The following is a 19,113-nucleotide window of genomic DNA, read 5'->3' as shown; positions in this document are numbered from 1 at the left end:
CTGGGAGGAACAACTGGTCCAAAACGCAACATCATATACATCAGTTGCATCTTTCAGATTAATCACTTGAAATTAATTTGTCTTTTCAATCACATAAGTGTGAAGGTGGTCATCAAAATACTTAACAGTGAGAACTCTTGTGGTTAGAGTGTCCGTTACGGTTCTGTAGTTAACATGGCAGCCAAAGTTGTACTCCACTGCAATCTGGGTAAAGTCTTTTTCATTGCGCTTTATTCTTTTCATTTCATAGCCAGTACAATTATCTAGGAAAATGTTTCTAGAAAACTCTCTGTATATAACTTCATCGTGCAGAATTTAAACAAAGTACTACTCACTAAGGTTTTGCTTATCTCTAAAATATATATAAAGCATTTGTTTTTGGGCTTTCACCGAACCCTGCAATATGTGTAGTATATTGAATTTTAGCATCTGTGATGTCACATCCTTCCTTAATAAGTGGCCATTGCATCATACCTTATAATTGTTCAGCAACCATTCTAAGTTACGGTTTGGTAATTAACATGGGCAGCTATTGCATCATAGCTTATAGATGTTCAGCAGACATCTTAAGTTATAATTTGGTAATTAACATGAGCATTGATTGCATCATACCTTATAGCTGTTCAGCCTACCGTTCTAAGATACGGTTTGGTAATCAACACGAGCGGCGATTGCATTATACCTTCTAGCTGTTGCGCAAGAAACCAAGTTATACGACTCTGAGTCATACGTTGGCCTATGTCATGATATATGAATTTGGCGTATTCCGCTGCAAAATTGTCCAACAAGAAGTTGTCGGAGGCAGATATTTACATATATCCGAATTTAAGTTGTACTTCTTTTATTTCATAGTCATATTTGAAAACAGCTCGTGTTTTCCATTTCTTCTCTTGCTGCTCTGTCTGCAAGTAAACTGTGTGTGTTAACCTTGAGTTCTTTGGAATGTGTTTTGACTAGCATTTGTTTTGTCTACAGAGAGGGGACGAGAGAGAGGGTTGTGGGATCGGGAGGACAGACCATTTTGGCGGCACGATAGAATGTTCTATGCTGGACTGGTCTCAAAAAATATATCAGCAAAGCTTTGCCAATATATTACAAAATACCTATTCTGTCTCTGGTGGTTTTTTCAACTCAGCTTTAAGTGTCGTAAAGAGCTTGGGGGGCGACTTGTGACTTGAATTCCCTGGGAGGAACAACTGGTCCAAAACGCAACAAAGTTCACGTGCAAGTTTAACCACAAGAAAAAGAGTCAAAGCAGCACTTGTCTGATATTGCTATAGTGCTATCTCCAAATTGTCTCCACTCGCTTTACATTGGGAAGGCCAATGGTTGCAGAAAGTACAAAATAATTTAACTCACTTGATACCCGGCCGCCTTATAGTCATTATAGTTGTTCAGCCAACTCTTTTAAGTTACGGTTCTGTACTTAACATGGGCATCGATTGCGTCGTACCTTAATAGCTTTTTCAGCCAACCCTTTTAAGTTATGGTTCTGTAGTTAACATGTGCGCCGATTGCGTCATACCTTAATAGCTTTTTCAGCCAAGCCTTTTAAGTTATGGTTCTGTAGTTAACATGTGCGCCGATTGCATCATATCTAATAGCTTTTTCAGCCAAGCCTTTTAAGTTATGGTTCTGTAGTTAACATGTGCGCCGATTGCGTCATATCTAATAGCTTTTTCAGCCAACCCTTTTAAGTTAGGGTTCTGTAGTTAACATGTGCGTCGATTGCGTCATACCTTAATAGCTTTTTCAGCCAACCCTTTTAAGTTAGGGTTCTGTAGTTAACATGGGCGCCGATTGCGTCGTACCTTAATAGCTGTTCAGCCAACCCTTTTAAGTTACGGTTGTATTATACCTTATAGCTGTTGCACAAGAAACCAAGTTATATGACTCTGAGTCATACGTTGGCCTATGTCATGATATATGAATTTGGCGTATTCCGCTGCAAAATTGTCCAAAAAGAAGTTCACGTGCAAGGTTAACAACAAATAAAAAGAGTCAAAGCAGCACTTGTATAATATTGCTATAGTGCTATCTCCAAATTGTCTCCACTCGCTTTACATTGGGAAGGCCAATGGTTGCAGAAAGTACAAAATAATTTAACTCACTTGATGCCCGGCCGCCTTATAGTCCTTATAGTTGTTCAGCCAACCCTTTTAAGTTACAGTTCTGTACTTAACATGGGCATAGATTGCGTCGTACCTTAATAGCTTTTTTCAGGCAACCCTTTTAAGTTACAGTCCTGTAGTTAACATGGGCGCCCATTGCGTCGTACCTTAATAGCTTTTTCAGCCAACCCTTTTAAGTTATGGTTCTGTAGTTAACATGTGCGCCGATTGCGTCATACCTTAATAGCTTTTTCAGCCAACCCTTTTAAGTTATGGTTCTGTAGTTAACATGTGCGTCGATTGCGTCATACCTTAATAGCTTTTTCAGCCAACCCTTTTAAGTTGCGGTTCTGTAGTTAACATGGGCGCTGATTGCGTCATACCTTATTAGCTGTCCAGCCAACCCTTTTAAGTTGCGGTTCTGTAGTTAACATGGGCGCCGATTGCATCGTACCTTAATAGCTGTTCAGCCAACCCTTTTAAGTTACGGTTGCATTATACCTTATAGCTGTTGCGCAAGAAACCAAGTTATACGACTCTGAGTCATACGTTGGTCTATGTCATGTTATTTTGCGTATTTGGCTGCAAAATTGTCCAACAAGTTCACGTGCAAGTTTAACCACAAGAAAAAGAGTCAAAGCAGCACTTGTCTGATATTGCTATAGTGCTATCTCCAAATTGTCTCCACTCGCTTTACATTGGGAAGGCCAATGGTTGCAGAAAGTACAAAATAATTTAACTCACTTGATGCCCGGTTGCCTTATAGTCCTTATAGTTGTTCAGCCAACCCTTTTAAGTTACGGTTCTGTACTTAACATGGGCATCGATTGCGTCGTACCTTAATAGCTTTTTCAGCCAACCCTTTTAAGTTATGGTTCTGTAGTTAACATGGGCGCTGATTGCGTCGTACCTTATTAGCTGTTCAGCCAACCCTTTTAAGTTACGGTTCTGTAGTTAACATGGGCGCCGATTGTATCGTACCTTAATAGCTGTTCACCCAACCCTTTTAAGTTACGGTTGCATTATACCTTATAGCTGTTGCGCAAGAAACCAAGTTATATGACTCTATGAGTCATACGTTGGTCTATGTCATGTTTTATGAATTTTGCGTATTCGGCTGCAAGAAGTTCACGTGCAAGTTTAACCACAAGAAAAAGAGTCAAAGCAGCACTTGTCTGATATTGCTATAGTGCTATCTCCAAATTGTCTCCACTCGCTTTACATTGGGAAGGCCAATGGTTGCAGAAAGTACAAAATAATTTAACTCACTTGATGCCCGGTTGCCTTATAGTCCTTATAGTTGTTCAGCCAACCCTTTTAAGTTACGGTTCTGTACTTAACATGGGCATCGATTGCGTCGTACCTTAATAGCTTTTTCAGCCAACCCTTTTAAGTTATGGTTCTGTAGTTAACATGGGCGCTGATTGCGTCGTACCTTATTAGCTGTTCAGCCAACCCTTTTAAGTTACGGTTCTGTAGTTAACATGGGCGCCGATTGTATCGTACCTTAATAGCTGTTCACCCAACCCTTTTAAGTTACGGTTGCATTATACCTTATAGCTGTTGCGCAAGAAACCAAGTTATATGACTCTGAGTCATACGTTGGTCTATGTCATGTTATTTTGCGTATTCGGCTGCAAAATTGTCCAACAAGAAGTTCACGTGCAAGTTTAACCACAAGAAAAAGAGTCAAAGCAGCACTTGTCTGATATTGCTATAGTGCTATCTCCAAATTGTCTCCACTCGCTTTACATTGGGAAGGCCAATGGTTGCAGAAAGTACAAAGTAATTTAATACAGTGTTTTTCAACCACTGTGCCACGGGAGATCATCTAGTTTCACTTATTTGGGTTAAAAATATTTTTTGCAAACCAGTAATTATAGTTTGCACAATATGTGTTGTTGTTGAGTGTCGGTGCTGTCTAGAGCTCGGCAGAGTAACCGTGTAATACTCTTCCATATCAGTAGGTGGCAGCCGGTAGCTAATTGCTTTGTAGATGTGGGAACAGCGGGAGGCAGTGTGCAGGTAAAAAGGTGTCTAATGCTTAAACCAAAAATAAACAAAAGGTGAGTGCTCCTAAGAAAAGGCATTGAAGCTTAGGGAAGGCTATGCAGAAGAAAACTAAAACTGAACTGGCTACAAAGTAAACAAAAACAGAATGCTGGACGACAGCAAAGAGTACGTCCGAACATGACATGACAATCAACAATGTCACCACAAAGAAGGACTTAGTGTAAAATAATAAAAATGCAATCATAGCCTAACAGAAATTATAATACACATACTTTGAACAGGCTAAATTTTAAGACATTTTGAACCACTATGAACCATTATTAGTCCAGTGCAAATATGTTTACATGGCATGAGATGAACTGATCATAGGTGACTTGATTTCTGAAACAACATTGACTATGACTGGAAATGGCCTTTAATACCTATGCAACATATGGACAGATTCAAAACTTAAAAAAGGGAATTTAAAATAAATACAAGATGCAAGTTTTTGTCTAACAAATGGCTGTGCAGAAAGGAATATGAAACGTGCAACTACAAAACGCAAAACCAGTGAAGTTGTCACGTTGTGTAAATGGTAAATAAAAACAGAATACAATGATTTGCAAATCCTTTTCAACTTATATTCAATTGAATAGACTGCAAAGACAAGATATTTAATGTTCACACTGAGTTTAAAAAAAAATAATCATTAATTTAGAATTTAATGGCAGCAACACATTGCAAAAAAGTTGTCACAGGGGCATTTTTTACCACTGTGTTACATGGCCTTTCCTTTTAACAGCACTCAGTAAACGTTTGGGAACTGAGGAGACACATTTTTGAAGTGGAATTCTTTCCCATTCTTGCTTGATGTACAGCTTAAGTTGTTCAACAGTCCGGGGCTCTCGGTTGTGGTATTTTAGGCTTCAAAATAAGCAGGGGCGTCCATGGTAACGTTGCTTGGATGGCAACATATGTTGCTCCAAAACCTGTATGTACCTTTCAGCATTAATGGCGCCTTCACAGATGTGTAAGTTACCCAAGCCTTGGGCACTAATACACCCCCATACCATCACACATGCTGGCTTTTACACTTTGCGCCTGGAACAGTCCGGATGGTTCTTTTCCTCTTTGGTCCGGAGGACACCACGTCCACAGTTTCCAAAAACAATTTGAAATGTGGACTCGTCAGACCACAGAACACTTTTCCACTTTGCATCGGACCATCTTAGATGAGCTCTGGCCCAGCAAAGCCGGCAGCGTTTCTGGGTGTTGTTGATAAATGGCTTTCGCTTTGCATAGTAGAGTTTTAACTTGCACTTACAGATGTAGCGACCAACTGTAGTTACTGACAGCGGTTTTCTGATGTGTTCCTGAGCCCATGTGGTGATATCCTTTACACACTGATGTCGCTTTTTGACGCAGTACAGCCTGAGGGATCAAATGTCCGTAATATCATCGCTTACGTGCAGTGATTTCTCCAGATTCTCTGAACCTTTTGATGATAATACGGACCGTAGATGGTGAAATCCCTAAATTCCTTGCAATAGCTGGTTGAGAAAGGTTTTTCTTAAACTGTTCAACAATTTGCTCACGCATTTGTTGACAAAGTGGTGACCCTCGCCCCATCCTTGTTTGTGAATGATTGAGCATTTCATGGAATCTACTTTTATACCCAATCATGGCACCCACCTGTTCCCAATTAGCCTGTTCACCTGTGGGATGTTCCAAATAAGTGTTTGATGAGCATTCCTCAACTTTATCAGTCTTTTTTGCCACTTGTGCCAGCTTTTTTGAAACATGTTGCAAACATCAAACTCCAAATGAGATTGGCATGTTAGTAGCCAGCTAGCAATTAGCACACTAGTTGTCAGCTACTGACTAACATGCCAGTTGCAATGTTAGCTAGCGATTGGCACGTTAATTGCCAGCTAGCAATTAGCACGCTAGTTTTCGGCTTCTGAGTAACGTGCCAGTGGCAATGTCAGCTAGCGATTTGGCACGTTAGTTGCCAGCTAGCGATTAGCGCTGTAGTTGTCAGCTATCGATTAACATGCCAATTGCCAGCTAGAGACTAGCACACTAGATGCCAGCTGGTGATTAAAGCGTTAGCTGCCAGCCAGCGATTAGCACACTAGTTGTCAGCTTCTGACTAAAATGCCAGTTGCAATCTTATGTAGCGATTGGCACGTTAGTTGTCAGCTAGCGATTAGCGCGGTAGTTGTCAGCTTCTGACTAAAATGCCAGTTGCAATGTTATGTAGCGATTGGCACGTTAGTTGCCAGCTAGCGATTAGCGCTGTAGTTGTCAGCTATCGATTAACATGCCAATTGCCAGCTAGAGACGAGCACACTAGATGCCAGCTTGTGATTAAAGCGTTAGCTGCCAGCCAGCGATTAGCACACTAGTTGTCAGCTACTGACTAACATTATAGTTGCAATGTCAGCTAGCGATTGGCACATTAGTAGCCAGCTAGCAATTAGCACAGTAGTTGTCAGCTTCTGACTAAAATGCCAGTTGCAATGTTATGTAGCGATTGGCACGTTAGTTGCCAGCTAGCGATTAGCGCAGTAGTTGTCAGCTATCGATTAACATGCCAATTGCCAGCTAGAGACTAGCACACTAGATGCCAGCTAGTGATTAAAGAGTTAGCTGCCAGCCAGCGATTAGCACACTAGTTGTCAGCTACTGACTAACATTATAGTTGCAATGTCAGTTAGCGATTGGCACATTAGTAGCCAGCTAGCAATTAGCACACTAGTTGTCAGCTTCTGACTAAAATGCCAGTTGCAATGTTATGTAGCGATTGGCACGTTAGTTGCCAGCTAGCGATTAGCGTGGTAGTTGTCAGCTACAGATTAACATGCTAATTGCTCGTTAGCGACAAGCACACTAAATGCCAGCTGGTGATTAGAGCAACTTCATTTAGTCCCAGTGGACATTTCCTAAAAAACACTTTGCAGCTTTATCGGTAGGGATGATGTTCGAAACCGGTTCTCCCGGTTGTTCGATAAGAAAAGAACCGTTCGATAAGAAAAGAACCGATTCCATGGACTCGAATCCCTTTTTGACAACCATTTCCCGTTATCAAGGCCACTATAGTAAAGAAAAAGAGTTGGTTCTTTATTCGAATCCCTGGGAACGAATCCCGTCCCACAAGAAATGCCCTGTGGGACGTAGCTCAGTCCAATGACTGAGTTACGTCATTTCCTGTGATGTCACACAAGCAGCAAAAATAATGGATCGGAAAAAAACGCCTCAAGGCATGGCTATTCACCTATACTGACCACAGAGACAGGTTGTTTTTGTGTTACTGTATATCAGTGACGTGCAGTCACTAGAGAGTCATGGAAAGAAAAAAAATGTAAAAAGAAAAAAATATATATTAAATTGTTAAATGTATCCAATGATTATACCGTACTATAAAGTTATTTTCCATTTAACTTCACCAGTTTTAGATTATTTTTATTCAAAATCGCTGAATTTTCACATTTGTCGTTCAAATACTGAGAAGAGACGGTGCGGTGATCAGCAGCCAGTCGAGGCACGTCACTCAGTGCCTCAACATGGATTGCGGACTCGGCTAACTGCTGGCCTGCTGTGCAGTGAGACCGTATTGCTATATGAATTATATTATACATTTCCATAGTTTAGTTAGCTGAGGTATATAATGTACAGTGTATTTTGTCAACAACTGTATGTGTGTAACGTATTTCTTGTGCTGAGCGATCATAAAACGGCTGCAAAAGACGCACTGGCTGAGGCTCGCCTCCTGCAACCCCCGCCGTAGAATTTGCACCCCCTGACGGGAGTGTTATATCAACTAAAGCCCACACTTAAACTTTCCACATGCAAGATTGAATCTATTTAAAAAAGTTATTTCATAAGAAGCCAAAAAGTGCAAAAACAACAATGTTCGTGTTGGAGGAGTTGTGAATGACTGCAGGGCCACAACATTAGGTACACCTGCAGACTGCAGGTGTACCTAATTCACAACTCCTCCAACACGAACATTATTGTTTTTGCACTTTTTGGCTTCTTATTAAATAACTTTTGTAACCTATTTGTATGGGCTTTCCTCTTTGTGATGTTAAGTTCCTGTTATGCGCTGTTATACAGTATATGCCTTGAGCTCTTATTTTGAAGGCGCCAAGAGCGGAATTTTGACACGTTGGAGTGGAGCGGAAGTTTTTGAAAGAAGGTAAATAAAGTGGTCCTCGTGTAAACTGGAGCCTCTGTGTTTGTTATTTTGTAGTTTCATACAGTATAGGCGACATTTATAAACCCTCGGTTACACTTTTTTAAATAGATTCAATCTTGCACGTGGAAAGTTGAAGTGAGGGCTTTAGTTGATATAACACTCCCATCAGGGGGTTCATTAATCCAGCACAACAGCGGCGCGTTTATAAGTAAAGGTAAGACCATAATAAAGTTTTTTTATTAAATGTGCTTTTTTGTGTGCTACAGTTTGTATGTGTAAAGTTAAAGTTAAGTTAAAGTACCAATGATTGTCACACACACACTAGGTGTAATGAAATGTGTCCTCTGCATTTGACCCATCCCCTTGTTCACCCACTGGGAGGTGAGGGGAGCAGTGGGCAGCAGCGGCGCCGCGCCCGGGAATCATTTTTGGTGATTTAACCCCCAATTCCAACCCTTGATGCTGAGTGCCAAGCAGGGAAGAATGCTGGTATGAGCTTTTAAACATAACCCGTTAACTGCTGCCAATCAAATGGTGAATAAGATACTCTTTAGGGTTCATATGTTTGTAAATCTGACTGTGATGAAGTCAGTGCCTCACCAGCCATCAACCTCACCGCACGTCACTGCTGTATATATTAGTTTTTCTGAAAAATCCCAATTAATATACTTTGGGTAACAACAGTCAATATTTTTATTTTTTTAGGGAGGTAACAGTCAATATTTATTTATTCATTTTTTTCTTATAAAATAAAAGTGAACTTTGGTTAAACCAAATAGTGTGTTTTTTTCCATATACAACCACCTATCTGGATTCGATAAGAGGATTCGATAATGGGCTCTAACTCGATAATTTCTTATCAAACATCATCCCTACATGGAGGGCTCAATGCATCAGTGCTTCTGTATTGTTTGACCCATCACTAGTTTAAGGTAATATAGAGTAGGGCATACTTGCCAACCTTGAGACCTCCGATTTCGGGAGGTGGGGGCGTGGTCGGGGTGGGGCGGGGGCGTGGTTGGGGGCGGGGCTAAGAGGGGAGGAGTATATATACAGCTAGAATTCACCAAGTCAAGTATTTCATATATATATATAGTATATATATATATATATATATAGTATATATATATATATATATATATATATTAGAGATGCGCGGTTTGCGGGCACAACAGCGGAGTCCGCGGATTATCCGCGGATCGGGCGGATGAAATTTTAAAAAATTAGATTTTATCCGCGGGTCGGGTAGGGTGATTAAAAAAAAATTTGATTTTAAATAGATTCAGGCGGGTGGCAGTTAAACCAATTCGGAAATATATATACATAGTTAAATGTTGTTACCCACATACGAAAAACGAGCAGGCACCTGCAGCATATGCCACAACAGAAGAAAAGAAAAGAAAAGAGATGGACACTTTTACGGAGCAGAGAAGGGACGCCGGGACCGAGGCCCCTTCCCCCGAGAGGGCCCCACCGGGAGCCGTAGCTGAGGCGATCCGCGAGAAGGGCCCGACGCACGTCCAGGGTCACCACCGCGCCCACCGCACCAACACCCCGCCTCGTCCGCCTTCGCCGCGGCCGGCGTCACGCGCAGCAGGTAAGCAGCTTACCTGCCCGCCACCCCCGTGGCCGGGGGCTCGTAACAGGGGTCACTCCGCGCACTCCGCCCGCGCAGCTTACCTGCCCGCCACCCCTGTTGCCGGGAGCGCGTAACAGGGGTCACTCCGCGCGCAGTGCGCTCACGAAAGGGGTGGGGCTCACCCTGGTTGATATAGACAGCAGGACGGTGGCCATGGAAGTCGGAACCCGCTAAGGAGTGTGTAACAACCCACCTGCCGAATCAACTAGCCCTGAAAATGGATGGCGCTGGAGCGTCGGGCCCATATACCCGGCCGTCGCCTGCAGCGAGATGCGCTTGGAGGTGCGCTCAGCGCGGCTCCCATATGATTGCGCACTGGTGTGCGTCTGGGTCGTGACAGCGTGGCACGCGACTGTCTCTGCTGCATTGGATCAGTCTCCTTTCTTTAACAGGCAAAAGCTTTATAACCTCACTAATGCCTTGCATCGTCTATATTAGATATATAACAACGGGCGGGTGCGGGCGGATGCGGTTCTGATCAAATGTTAGATCGGGTGAATTGCGGATGGTTGACGACTTTCTGATGCGGTTGCGGATGAAATAATTGCCTATCCGCGCATCTCTAATATATATATATATATATAAATACTTGAATTTCAGTGTTCATTTATTTACACATATACACACACATAACACTCATATACTCATTGTTGAGTTAAGGGTTGAATTGTCCATCCTTGTTCTATTCTCTGTCACTATTTTTCTAACCATGCTGAACACCCTTTCGCAGGTACCCAGAAAGGTTTCGAGTACCACCAAAAAAACTGAATCTCTGAAGACAGTATAAAAATCTGTGTTAAAGGTGTACAAATACTGTTTGTATAATAAGCATGTTATTTTTTTTTTTTTTACAAATGAGGGTTAAGAAGTACTAAAAAAAAAAAAAAGAATGTGGCTTAAGTACAGTTTTTTAATTGAGCTGCTGCATTTTTTGGTTGGGTTGTTTATTTATTTTGAGTAACTTCTATACATTTCTAAAAGGGGAATAATGTAATAGAGTGATCTATGTTTGTCTGTTGCCATCTCCTGGTGAATGTTGGCTATAGCGTACTGGGGTTACTTTTTGGTTGGCCAACGATTTACGTGGTGTTGCGCACCTGACGTCACTCAGGTCCGCATGGAGCTGGAGGGGGCGTGGCTTCCAGCTCCGCCTGAATTTCGGGAGAGGCGCTGAATTTCGAGCGTCTCCCGGGAAATCCGGGACGGTTGGCAAGTATGGAGTAGGGTATGTTTTTTATTTTGCTGAAATAGATCAGGCTTTGCTGGTGGAAGAACTTCCTCCTGCTTGCTTTCTTTATTAAATAGCAAAATGTTGAGACAGGATGTATCAAATCCCCCCCCGTAAAATACAGCCGGCTTTATAAAGTCTGTCACAGTAGTCCGTAGTGAAAGTACAAATGCGAGGGAGAGCTCTCGCCAAAAGTCCCGAAGACAAGGTAGGGATCATTTCTCATGATACACCGTGAGAGGTGCAGGCCAAAAGAAGAAAAAAGGAGTCTATCTTGAAAGAAAGTCAAATATACAACAATGTACATATTCTTGTAAACAAACATAATTTCAATAGATAATATTCCTGTTTACAAAATATCCTGGATATGCAAAATATACCTCCTCTACTCATCTTCAGCCTGTAAGAACCAACACATGATGATGTCATTCACTAGGATTGAAACTAACGTGACGTCGGCCATCTAAAAACGTCCAGACCTCCGTCGTGCTCCGTGGTCCAGTAAGGGTCTCCATTGGTCCGTGGGTCTTCTACTGGCGTGTGCCGGGCGGCAGGGTGAGGTTGGCCATCAGCTCGTGGACCGACGCGAATATGGTGCAGTCACCTGGCAGGGAGGGAGGGAGGGAGGAACGTGAGCCAACGACAACAAAATGGCAACTAAGAAAAACAAGCTACATTGAACTGTTGTTTTTAAGAACCTACAACAAGAACGCTAATCAAAGATCCTCTTTATGACAGGAGCGCTCTGCCGTATAACTCGGGTCAAAGATCCTCTGACAGGAGCGCTCTGCTGTTTTTAAGAACCTACTACAAGAACGCTAGTCAAAGATCCTCTATATGACAGGAGCGCTCTGCTGTTTAACTCTGGTCAAAGATCATCTACATGACAGGAGCACTTTGCTGTTTTTATTTATCTTTTGCAAAAACGCCAGTCAAAGATCTTTTACATGACACGAGCCCTCTGCTATTTTTAAGAACCTACTACAAGAGTGCTAGTCAAAGATCCTCTATATGACAAGAGCGCTCTGCTGTATAACTCTGGTAAAAAGATCATCTATATGACAGGAGCGCTTTGCGGTTTTTAGGAATATTTTGCAAAAACGCGAGTCAAAGATTCTGTATATGACAGAAGAGCTCTGCTGTTTTTAAGAACCTACTACAAGAACGCTAGTCAAAAATCCTCCATATGACAGGAGCGTTCTGCTGTATAACTCGGGTCAAAGATCATCTATATGACAGGAGCACTTTGCTGTTTTTAGGAATCTTTTGCAAAAACGCCAGTCAAAGATCTTTTACATGACACGAGCCCTCTGCTATTTTTAAGAACCTACTACAAGAGTGCTAGTCAAAGATCCTCTATATGACAAGAGCGCTCTGCTGTTTAACTCCGGTCAAAGATCATCTATATGACAGGAGCACTTTGCTGTTTTTAGGAATATTTTGCAAAAACGCGAGTCAAAGATCTTTTACATGACAAGTCCTCTGCTATTTTTAAGAACCTACTACAAGAGTGCTAGTCAAAGATCCTCTATATGACAAGAGCGCTCTGCTGTATAACTCTGGTCAAAGATCATCTATATGACAGGAGCGCTTTGCGGTTTTTAGGAATATTTTGCAAAAACGCGAGTCAAAGATTCTCTATGTGACAGAAGAGCTCTGCTGTTTTTAAGAACCTACTACAAGAGTGCTAGTCAAAGATCCTCTATATGACAAGAGCGCTCTGCTGTATAACTCTGGTAAAAAGATCATCTATATGACAGGAGCGCTTTGCTGTTTTTAGGAATATTTTGCAAAAACGCGAGTCAAAGATTCTCTATATGACAGAAGAGCTCTGCTGTTTTTAAGAACATACTACAAGAACAATAGTCAAAAATCCTCCATATGACAGGAGTGCTCTGCTGTATAACTCTGGTCAAAGATCCTCTATGTGGCAGGAGTGCTCTGCTTGTTTTTAAGACCCTACTACAAAGATCCTCTATATGACAGAAGCACTCTGCTGTTTAAGAACGTACTACAAGAGCGCTAGTCAAAGATCCTCTATATGACAGAAGCGCTCTGCTGTTTTTAAGAATCTACTACAAGAGCGCTCGTCAAAGATCCTCTATATAACAGGAGCGCTCTGCTAATTTGAAGAACCTACTACAAGAATGCTAGTCAAAGATCTTCTATATAACAGGAGCGCTCTGCTGTATAACTCTGGTCAAAGATCATCTATATGACAGGAGCACTTTGCTGTTTTTAGGAATCTTCTGCAAAAACGCCAGTCAAAGATCTTTTACATGACACGAGCCCTCTGCTATTTTTAAGAACCTACTACAAGAGCGCTAGTCAAAGATCCTCTATATGACAATAGCGCTCTGCTGTATAACTCTGGTAAAAAGATAATCTATATGACAGGAGCGCTTTGCTGTTTTTAGGAATATTTTGCAAAAACGCCAGTCAAAGATTCTCTATATGACAGAAGAGCTCTGCTGTTTTTAAGAACATACTACAAGAACAATAGTCAAAAATCCTCCATATGACAGGAGTGCTCTGCTGTATAACTCTGGTCAAAGATCCTCTATGTGACAGGAGTGCTCTGCTTGTTTTTAAGACCCTACTACAAAGATCCTCTATATGACAGAAGCACTCTGCTGTTTAAGAACGTACTACAAGAGCGCTAGTCAAAGATCCTCTATATAACAGGAGCGCTCTGCTAATTTGAAGAACCTACTACAAGAATGCTAGTCAAAGATCTTCTATATAACAGGAGCGCTCTGCTGTATAACTCTGGTCAAAGATCATCTATATGACAGGAGCACTTTGCTGTTTTAGGAATCTTTTGCAAAAACGCGAGTCAAAGATCTTTTACATGACACGAGCCCTCTGCTATTTTTAAGAACCTACTACAAGAGTGCTAGTCAAAGATCCTCTATATGACAAGAGCGCTCTGCTGTATAACTCTGGTAAAAAGATAATCTATATGACAGGAGCCCTTTGCTGTTTTTAGGAATATTTTGCAAAAACGCGAGTCAAAGATTCTCTATATGACAGAAGAGCTCTGCTGTTTTTAAGAACATATTACAAGAACAATAGTCAAAGATCCTCTATATGACAGGAGCGCTCTGCTGTTTAACTCTGGTCAAAGATCATCTATATGACAGGAGCACTTTGCTGTTTTTAGGAATCTTTTGCAAAAACGCGAGTCAAAGATCTTTTACATGACACGAGCCCTCTGCTATTTTTAAGAACCTACTACAAGAGTGCTAGTCAAAGATCCTCTATATGACAAGAGCGCTCTGCTGTATAACTCTGGTAAAAAGATCATCTATATGACAGGAGCGCTTTGCTGTTTTTAGGAATATTTTGCAAAAACGCGAGTCAAAGATTCTGTATATGACAGAAGAGCGCTCTGCTGTTTTTAAGAACCTACTACAAGAACGCTAGTCAAAGATCCTCTATAAGACAGGAGCGCTCTGCTGTTTAACTCTGGTCAAAGATCATCTATATGACAGGAGCACTTTGCTGTTTTGATTAATCTTCTGCAAAAACGCCAGTCAAAGATCTTTTACATGACACAAGCCCTCTGCTATTTTTAAGAACCTACTGCAAGAACGCTAGTCAAAGATCCTCTATATGACAAGAGCGCTCTGCTGTATAACTCTGGTAAAAAGATCATCTATATGACAGGAGAGCTTTGCTGTTTTTAGGAATATTTTGCAAAAACGCGAGTCAAAGATTCTCTATAGGACAGAAGAGCTCTGCTGTTTTTAAGAACATATTACAAGAACAATAGTAAAAAATCCTCCATATGACAGGAGTGCTCTGCTGTATAACTCTGGTCAAAGATCCTCTATGTGACAGGAGTGCTCTGCTTGTTTTTAAGACCCTACTACAAAGATCCTCTATATGACAGAAGCACTCTGCTGTTTAAGAAGGTACTACAAGAGCGCTAGTCAAAGATCCTCTATATGACAGAAGCGCTCTGCTGTTTTTAAGAATCTACTACAAGAGCGCTAGCCAAAGATCCTCTATATGACAGGAGCACTCTGCTAATTTGAAGAACCTACTACAAGAACGCTAGTCAAAGATCTTCTATATAACAGGAGCGCTCTGCTGTATAACTCTGGTCAAAGATCATCTATATGACAGGAGCGCTCTGCTAATTTTAAGAACATACTACAAGAGCGCTAGTCAAAGATCCTCTATATGATAGGAGTACTCTGCTGTTTTTAAGAACCTACTACAAGAACGCTCATCAAAGATCCTCCAAATGACAGAAGCGCTCTGCTGTTTTTAAGAACGTGCTAGAAGAGCGCTAGTCAAAGATCCTCTATATACCATTAGCGCTCTGCTGTTTTTTAACAACATACTACAAGAACGCTAGTCAAAGATCCTCCATATGACAGGAGCGCCCTGCTAATTTCAAGAACAAACTACAAGAACGCTAGTCAAAGATCCTCTATATGAAAGGAGCGCGCTGCGGTTTTTTAAGAACATACTACAAGAACGCTAGTCAAAGATCCTCCATATGACAGGAGCGCTCTGCTAATTTTAAGAATATATTACAAGAACGCTAGTCAAAGATCCTCTATATGAAAGGAGCGCGCTGCGGTTTTTTAAGAACATACTACAAGAACGCTAGTCAAAGATCCTCTATATGAAAAGAGCGCGCTGCGGTTTTTTAAGAACATACTACAAGAACGCTAGTCAAAGATCCTCTATATGACAGGAGCGCTCTGCTGTTTTTTAAGAACATGCTACAATAACGCTAGTCAAAGATCCTCTATATGACAGGAGCGGTCTGTTAATTTTAAGAACATACTACAAGAACGCTAGTCAAAGATCCTCTATATACCATGAGCGCTCTGCTGTTTTTAAGAACATACTACAAGAACGCTAGTCAAAGATCCTCTATATAAAAGGAGTGCGTTGCTGTTTTTTAAGAACATACTACAAGAACGCTAGTCAAAGATCCTCCATATGACAGGAGCGCGCTGCGGTTTTTTAAGAACATACTACAAGAACGCTAGTCAAAGATCCTCTACATGACAGAAGCACTCTGCTGTTTTTAAGAATCTACTACAAGAGCGCTAGTCAAAGATCATCTATATGACAGGAGCGCTCTGCTAATTTTAAGAACATACTACAAGAGCGCTGGTCAAAGATCCTCTATATGATAGGAGTGCTCTGCTGTTTTTAAGAACCTACTACACGAACGCTCGTCAAAGATCCTCCAAATGACAGAAGCGCTCTGCTGTTTTTAAGAACGTACTAGAAGAGCGCTAGTCAAAGATCCTCTATATACCATTAGCGCTCTGCTGTTTTTTAACAACATACTACAAGAACGCTAGTCAAAGATCCTCTATATGACAGGAGCGCTCTGCTAATTTTAAGAACATACTACAAGAGCGCTAGTCAAAGATCCTCTATATGAAAGGAGCGCGCTGCGGTTTTTTAAGAACATACTACAAGAACTCTAGTCAAAGATCATCTATATGACAGGAGCGCTCTGCTAATTTTAAGAACATACTACAAGAGCGCTGGTCAAAGATCCTCTATATGATAGGAGTGCTCTGCTGTTTTTAAGAACCTACTACACGAACGCTCGTCAAAGATCCTCCAAATGACAGAAGCGCTCTGCTGTTTTTAAGAACGTACTAGAAGAGCGCTAGTCAAAGATCCTCTATATACCATTAGCGGTCTGCTGTTTTTTAACAACATACTACAAGAACGCTAGTCAAAGATCCTCCATATGACAGGAGCGCCCTGCTAATTTTAAGAACATACTACAAGAACGCTAGTCAAAGATCCTCTATATGAAAGGAGCGCGCTGCGGTTTTTAAAGAACATACTACAAGAACATACTACTAGCGCTCTTGTAGTACGTTCTTAAACAGCAGAGTGCTTCTGTCATATAGAGGATCTTTGTAGTAGGGTCTTAAAAACAAGCAGAGCACTCCTGTCACATAGAGGATCTTTGACCAGAGTTATACAGCAGAGCACTCCTGTCATATGGAGGATTTTTGACTATTGTTCTTGTAATATGTTCTTAAAAACAGCAGAGCTCTTCTGTCATATAGAGAATCTTTGACTGGCGTTTTTGCAAAATATTCCTAAAAACAGCAAAGCGCTCCTGTCATATAGATGATCTTTTTACCAGAGTTATACAGCAGAGCGCTCTTGTCATATAGAGGATCTTTGACTAGCGTTCTTGTAGTAGGTTCTTAAAAATAGCAGAGGGCTCGTGTCATGTAAAAGATCTTTGACTGGCGTTTTTGCAAAAGATTCCTAAAAACAGCAAAGTGCTCCTGTCACATAGATGATCTTTGACCAGAGTTATACAGCAGAGCGCTCCTGTTATATAGAAGATCTTTGACTAGCATTCTTGTAGTAGGTTCTTCAAATTAGCAGAGCGCTCCTGTCATATAGAGGATCTTTGACGAGCGCTCTTTTAGTAGATTCTTAAAAATAGCAGAGCGCTTCTGTCATATAGAGGATCTTTGACTAGCGCTCTTGTAGTACGTTCTTAAACAGCAGAGTGCTTCTGTCATATAGAGGATCTTTGTAATAGGGTCTTAAAAACAAGCAGAGCGCTTCCGTCATATAGAGGATCTTTGACAAGCGCTCTTGTAGTACGTTCTTAAACAGCAGAGTGCTTCTGTCATATAGAGGATCTTTGTAGTAGGGTCTTAAAAACAAGCAGAGCACTCCTGTCACATAGAGGATCTTTGACCAGAGTTATACAGCAGAGCGCTCCTGTTATATAGAAGATCTTTGACTAGCATTCTTGTAGTAGGTTCTTCAAATTAGCAGAGCGCTCCTGTTATATAGAGGATCTTTGACGAGCGCTCTTGTAGTAGATTCTTAAAAACAGCAGAGCGCTTCTGTCATATAGAGGATGTTTGACTAGCGCTCTTGTAGTACGTTCTTAAACAGCAGAGTGCTTCTGTCATATAGAGGATCTTTGTAATAGGGTATTAAAAACAAGCAGAGCGCTTCCGTCATATAGAGGATCTTTGACAAGCGCTCTTGTAGTACGTTCTTAAACAGCAGAGTGCTTCTGTCATATAGAGGATCTTTGTAATAGGGTCTTAAAAACAAGCAGAGCACTCCTGTCACATAGAGGATCTTTGACCAGAGTTATACAGCAGAGCGCTCCTGTTATATAGAAGATCTTTGACTAGGATTCTTGTAGTAGGTTCTTCAAATTAGCAGAGCGCTCCTGTTATATAGAGGATCTTTGACGAGCGCTCTTGTAGTAGATTCTTAAAAACAGCAGAGCGCTCCTGTCATATAGAGGATCTTTGACGAGCGCTCTTGTAGTACGTTCTTAAACAGCAGAGTGCTTCTGTCATATAGAGGATCTTTGTAATAGGGTCTTAAAAACAAGCAGAGCGCTTCCGTCATATAGAGGATCTTTGACAAGCGCTCTTGTAGTACGTTCTTAAACAGCAGAGTGCTTCTGTCATATAGAGGATCTTTGTAGTAGGGTCTTAAAAACAAGCAGAGCACTCCTGTCACATAGAGGATCTTTGACCAGAGTTATACAGCAGAGCGCTCCTGTTATATAGAAGATCTTTGACTAGCATTCTTGTAGTAGGTTCTTCAAATTAGCAGAGCGCTCCTGTTATATAGAGGATCTTTGACGAGCGCTCTTGTAGTAGATTCTTAAAAACAGCAGAGCGCTTCTGTCATATAGAGGATCTTTGACTAGCGCTCTTGTAGTACGTTCTTAAACAGCAGAGTGCTTCTGTCATATAGAGGATCTTTGTAATAGGGTATTAAAAACAAGCAGAGCGCTTCCGTCATATAGAGGATCTTTGACAAGCGCTCTTGTAGTACGTTCTTAAACAGCAGAGTGCTTCTGTCATATAGAGGATCTTTGTAATAGGGTCTTAAAAACAAGCAGAGCACTCCTGTCACATAGAGGATCTTTGACCAGAGTTATACAGCAGAG

At 41.3% G+C, this 19,113-nt stretch overlaps 1 protein-coding gene across 2 annotated transcripts in view; it reads right to left on the bottom strand.

Moving 5' to 3' along the window:
* Window positions 1-10,832: 10,832 nt before the first annotated feature.
* Window positions 10,833-19,113, bottom strand: part of med14 (mediator complex subunit 14) — an 88,220-nt gene continuing 79,939 nt past the window's right edge. For both annotated transcript variants that reach the window (XM_061970774.2, XM_061970775.2), the window contains one exon: window positions 10,833-11,778. In XM_061970774.2, the coding sequence (XP_061826758.1) occupies window positions 11,705-11,778 (74 nt within the window). In that variant the 3' untranslated portion in view covers window positions 10,833-11,704. The remainder of the gene's footprint in view (window positions 11,779-19,113) is intronic.

The sequence above is a fragment of the Nerophis lumbriciformis genome, linkage group LG13, assembly GCF_033978685.3.
Source record: "Nerophis lumbriciformis linkage group LG13, RoL_Nlum_v2.1, whole genome shotgun sequence".
NCBI classification, from domain to species: domain Eukaryota; kingdom Metazoa; phylum Chordata; class Actinopteri; order Syngnathiformes; family Syngnathidae; genus Nerophis; species Nerophis lumbriciformis.
Note: the sequence above shows the minus strand (reverse complement) of the source record. Positions and strands in the feature narration are given on the sequence as shown.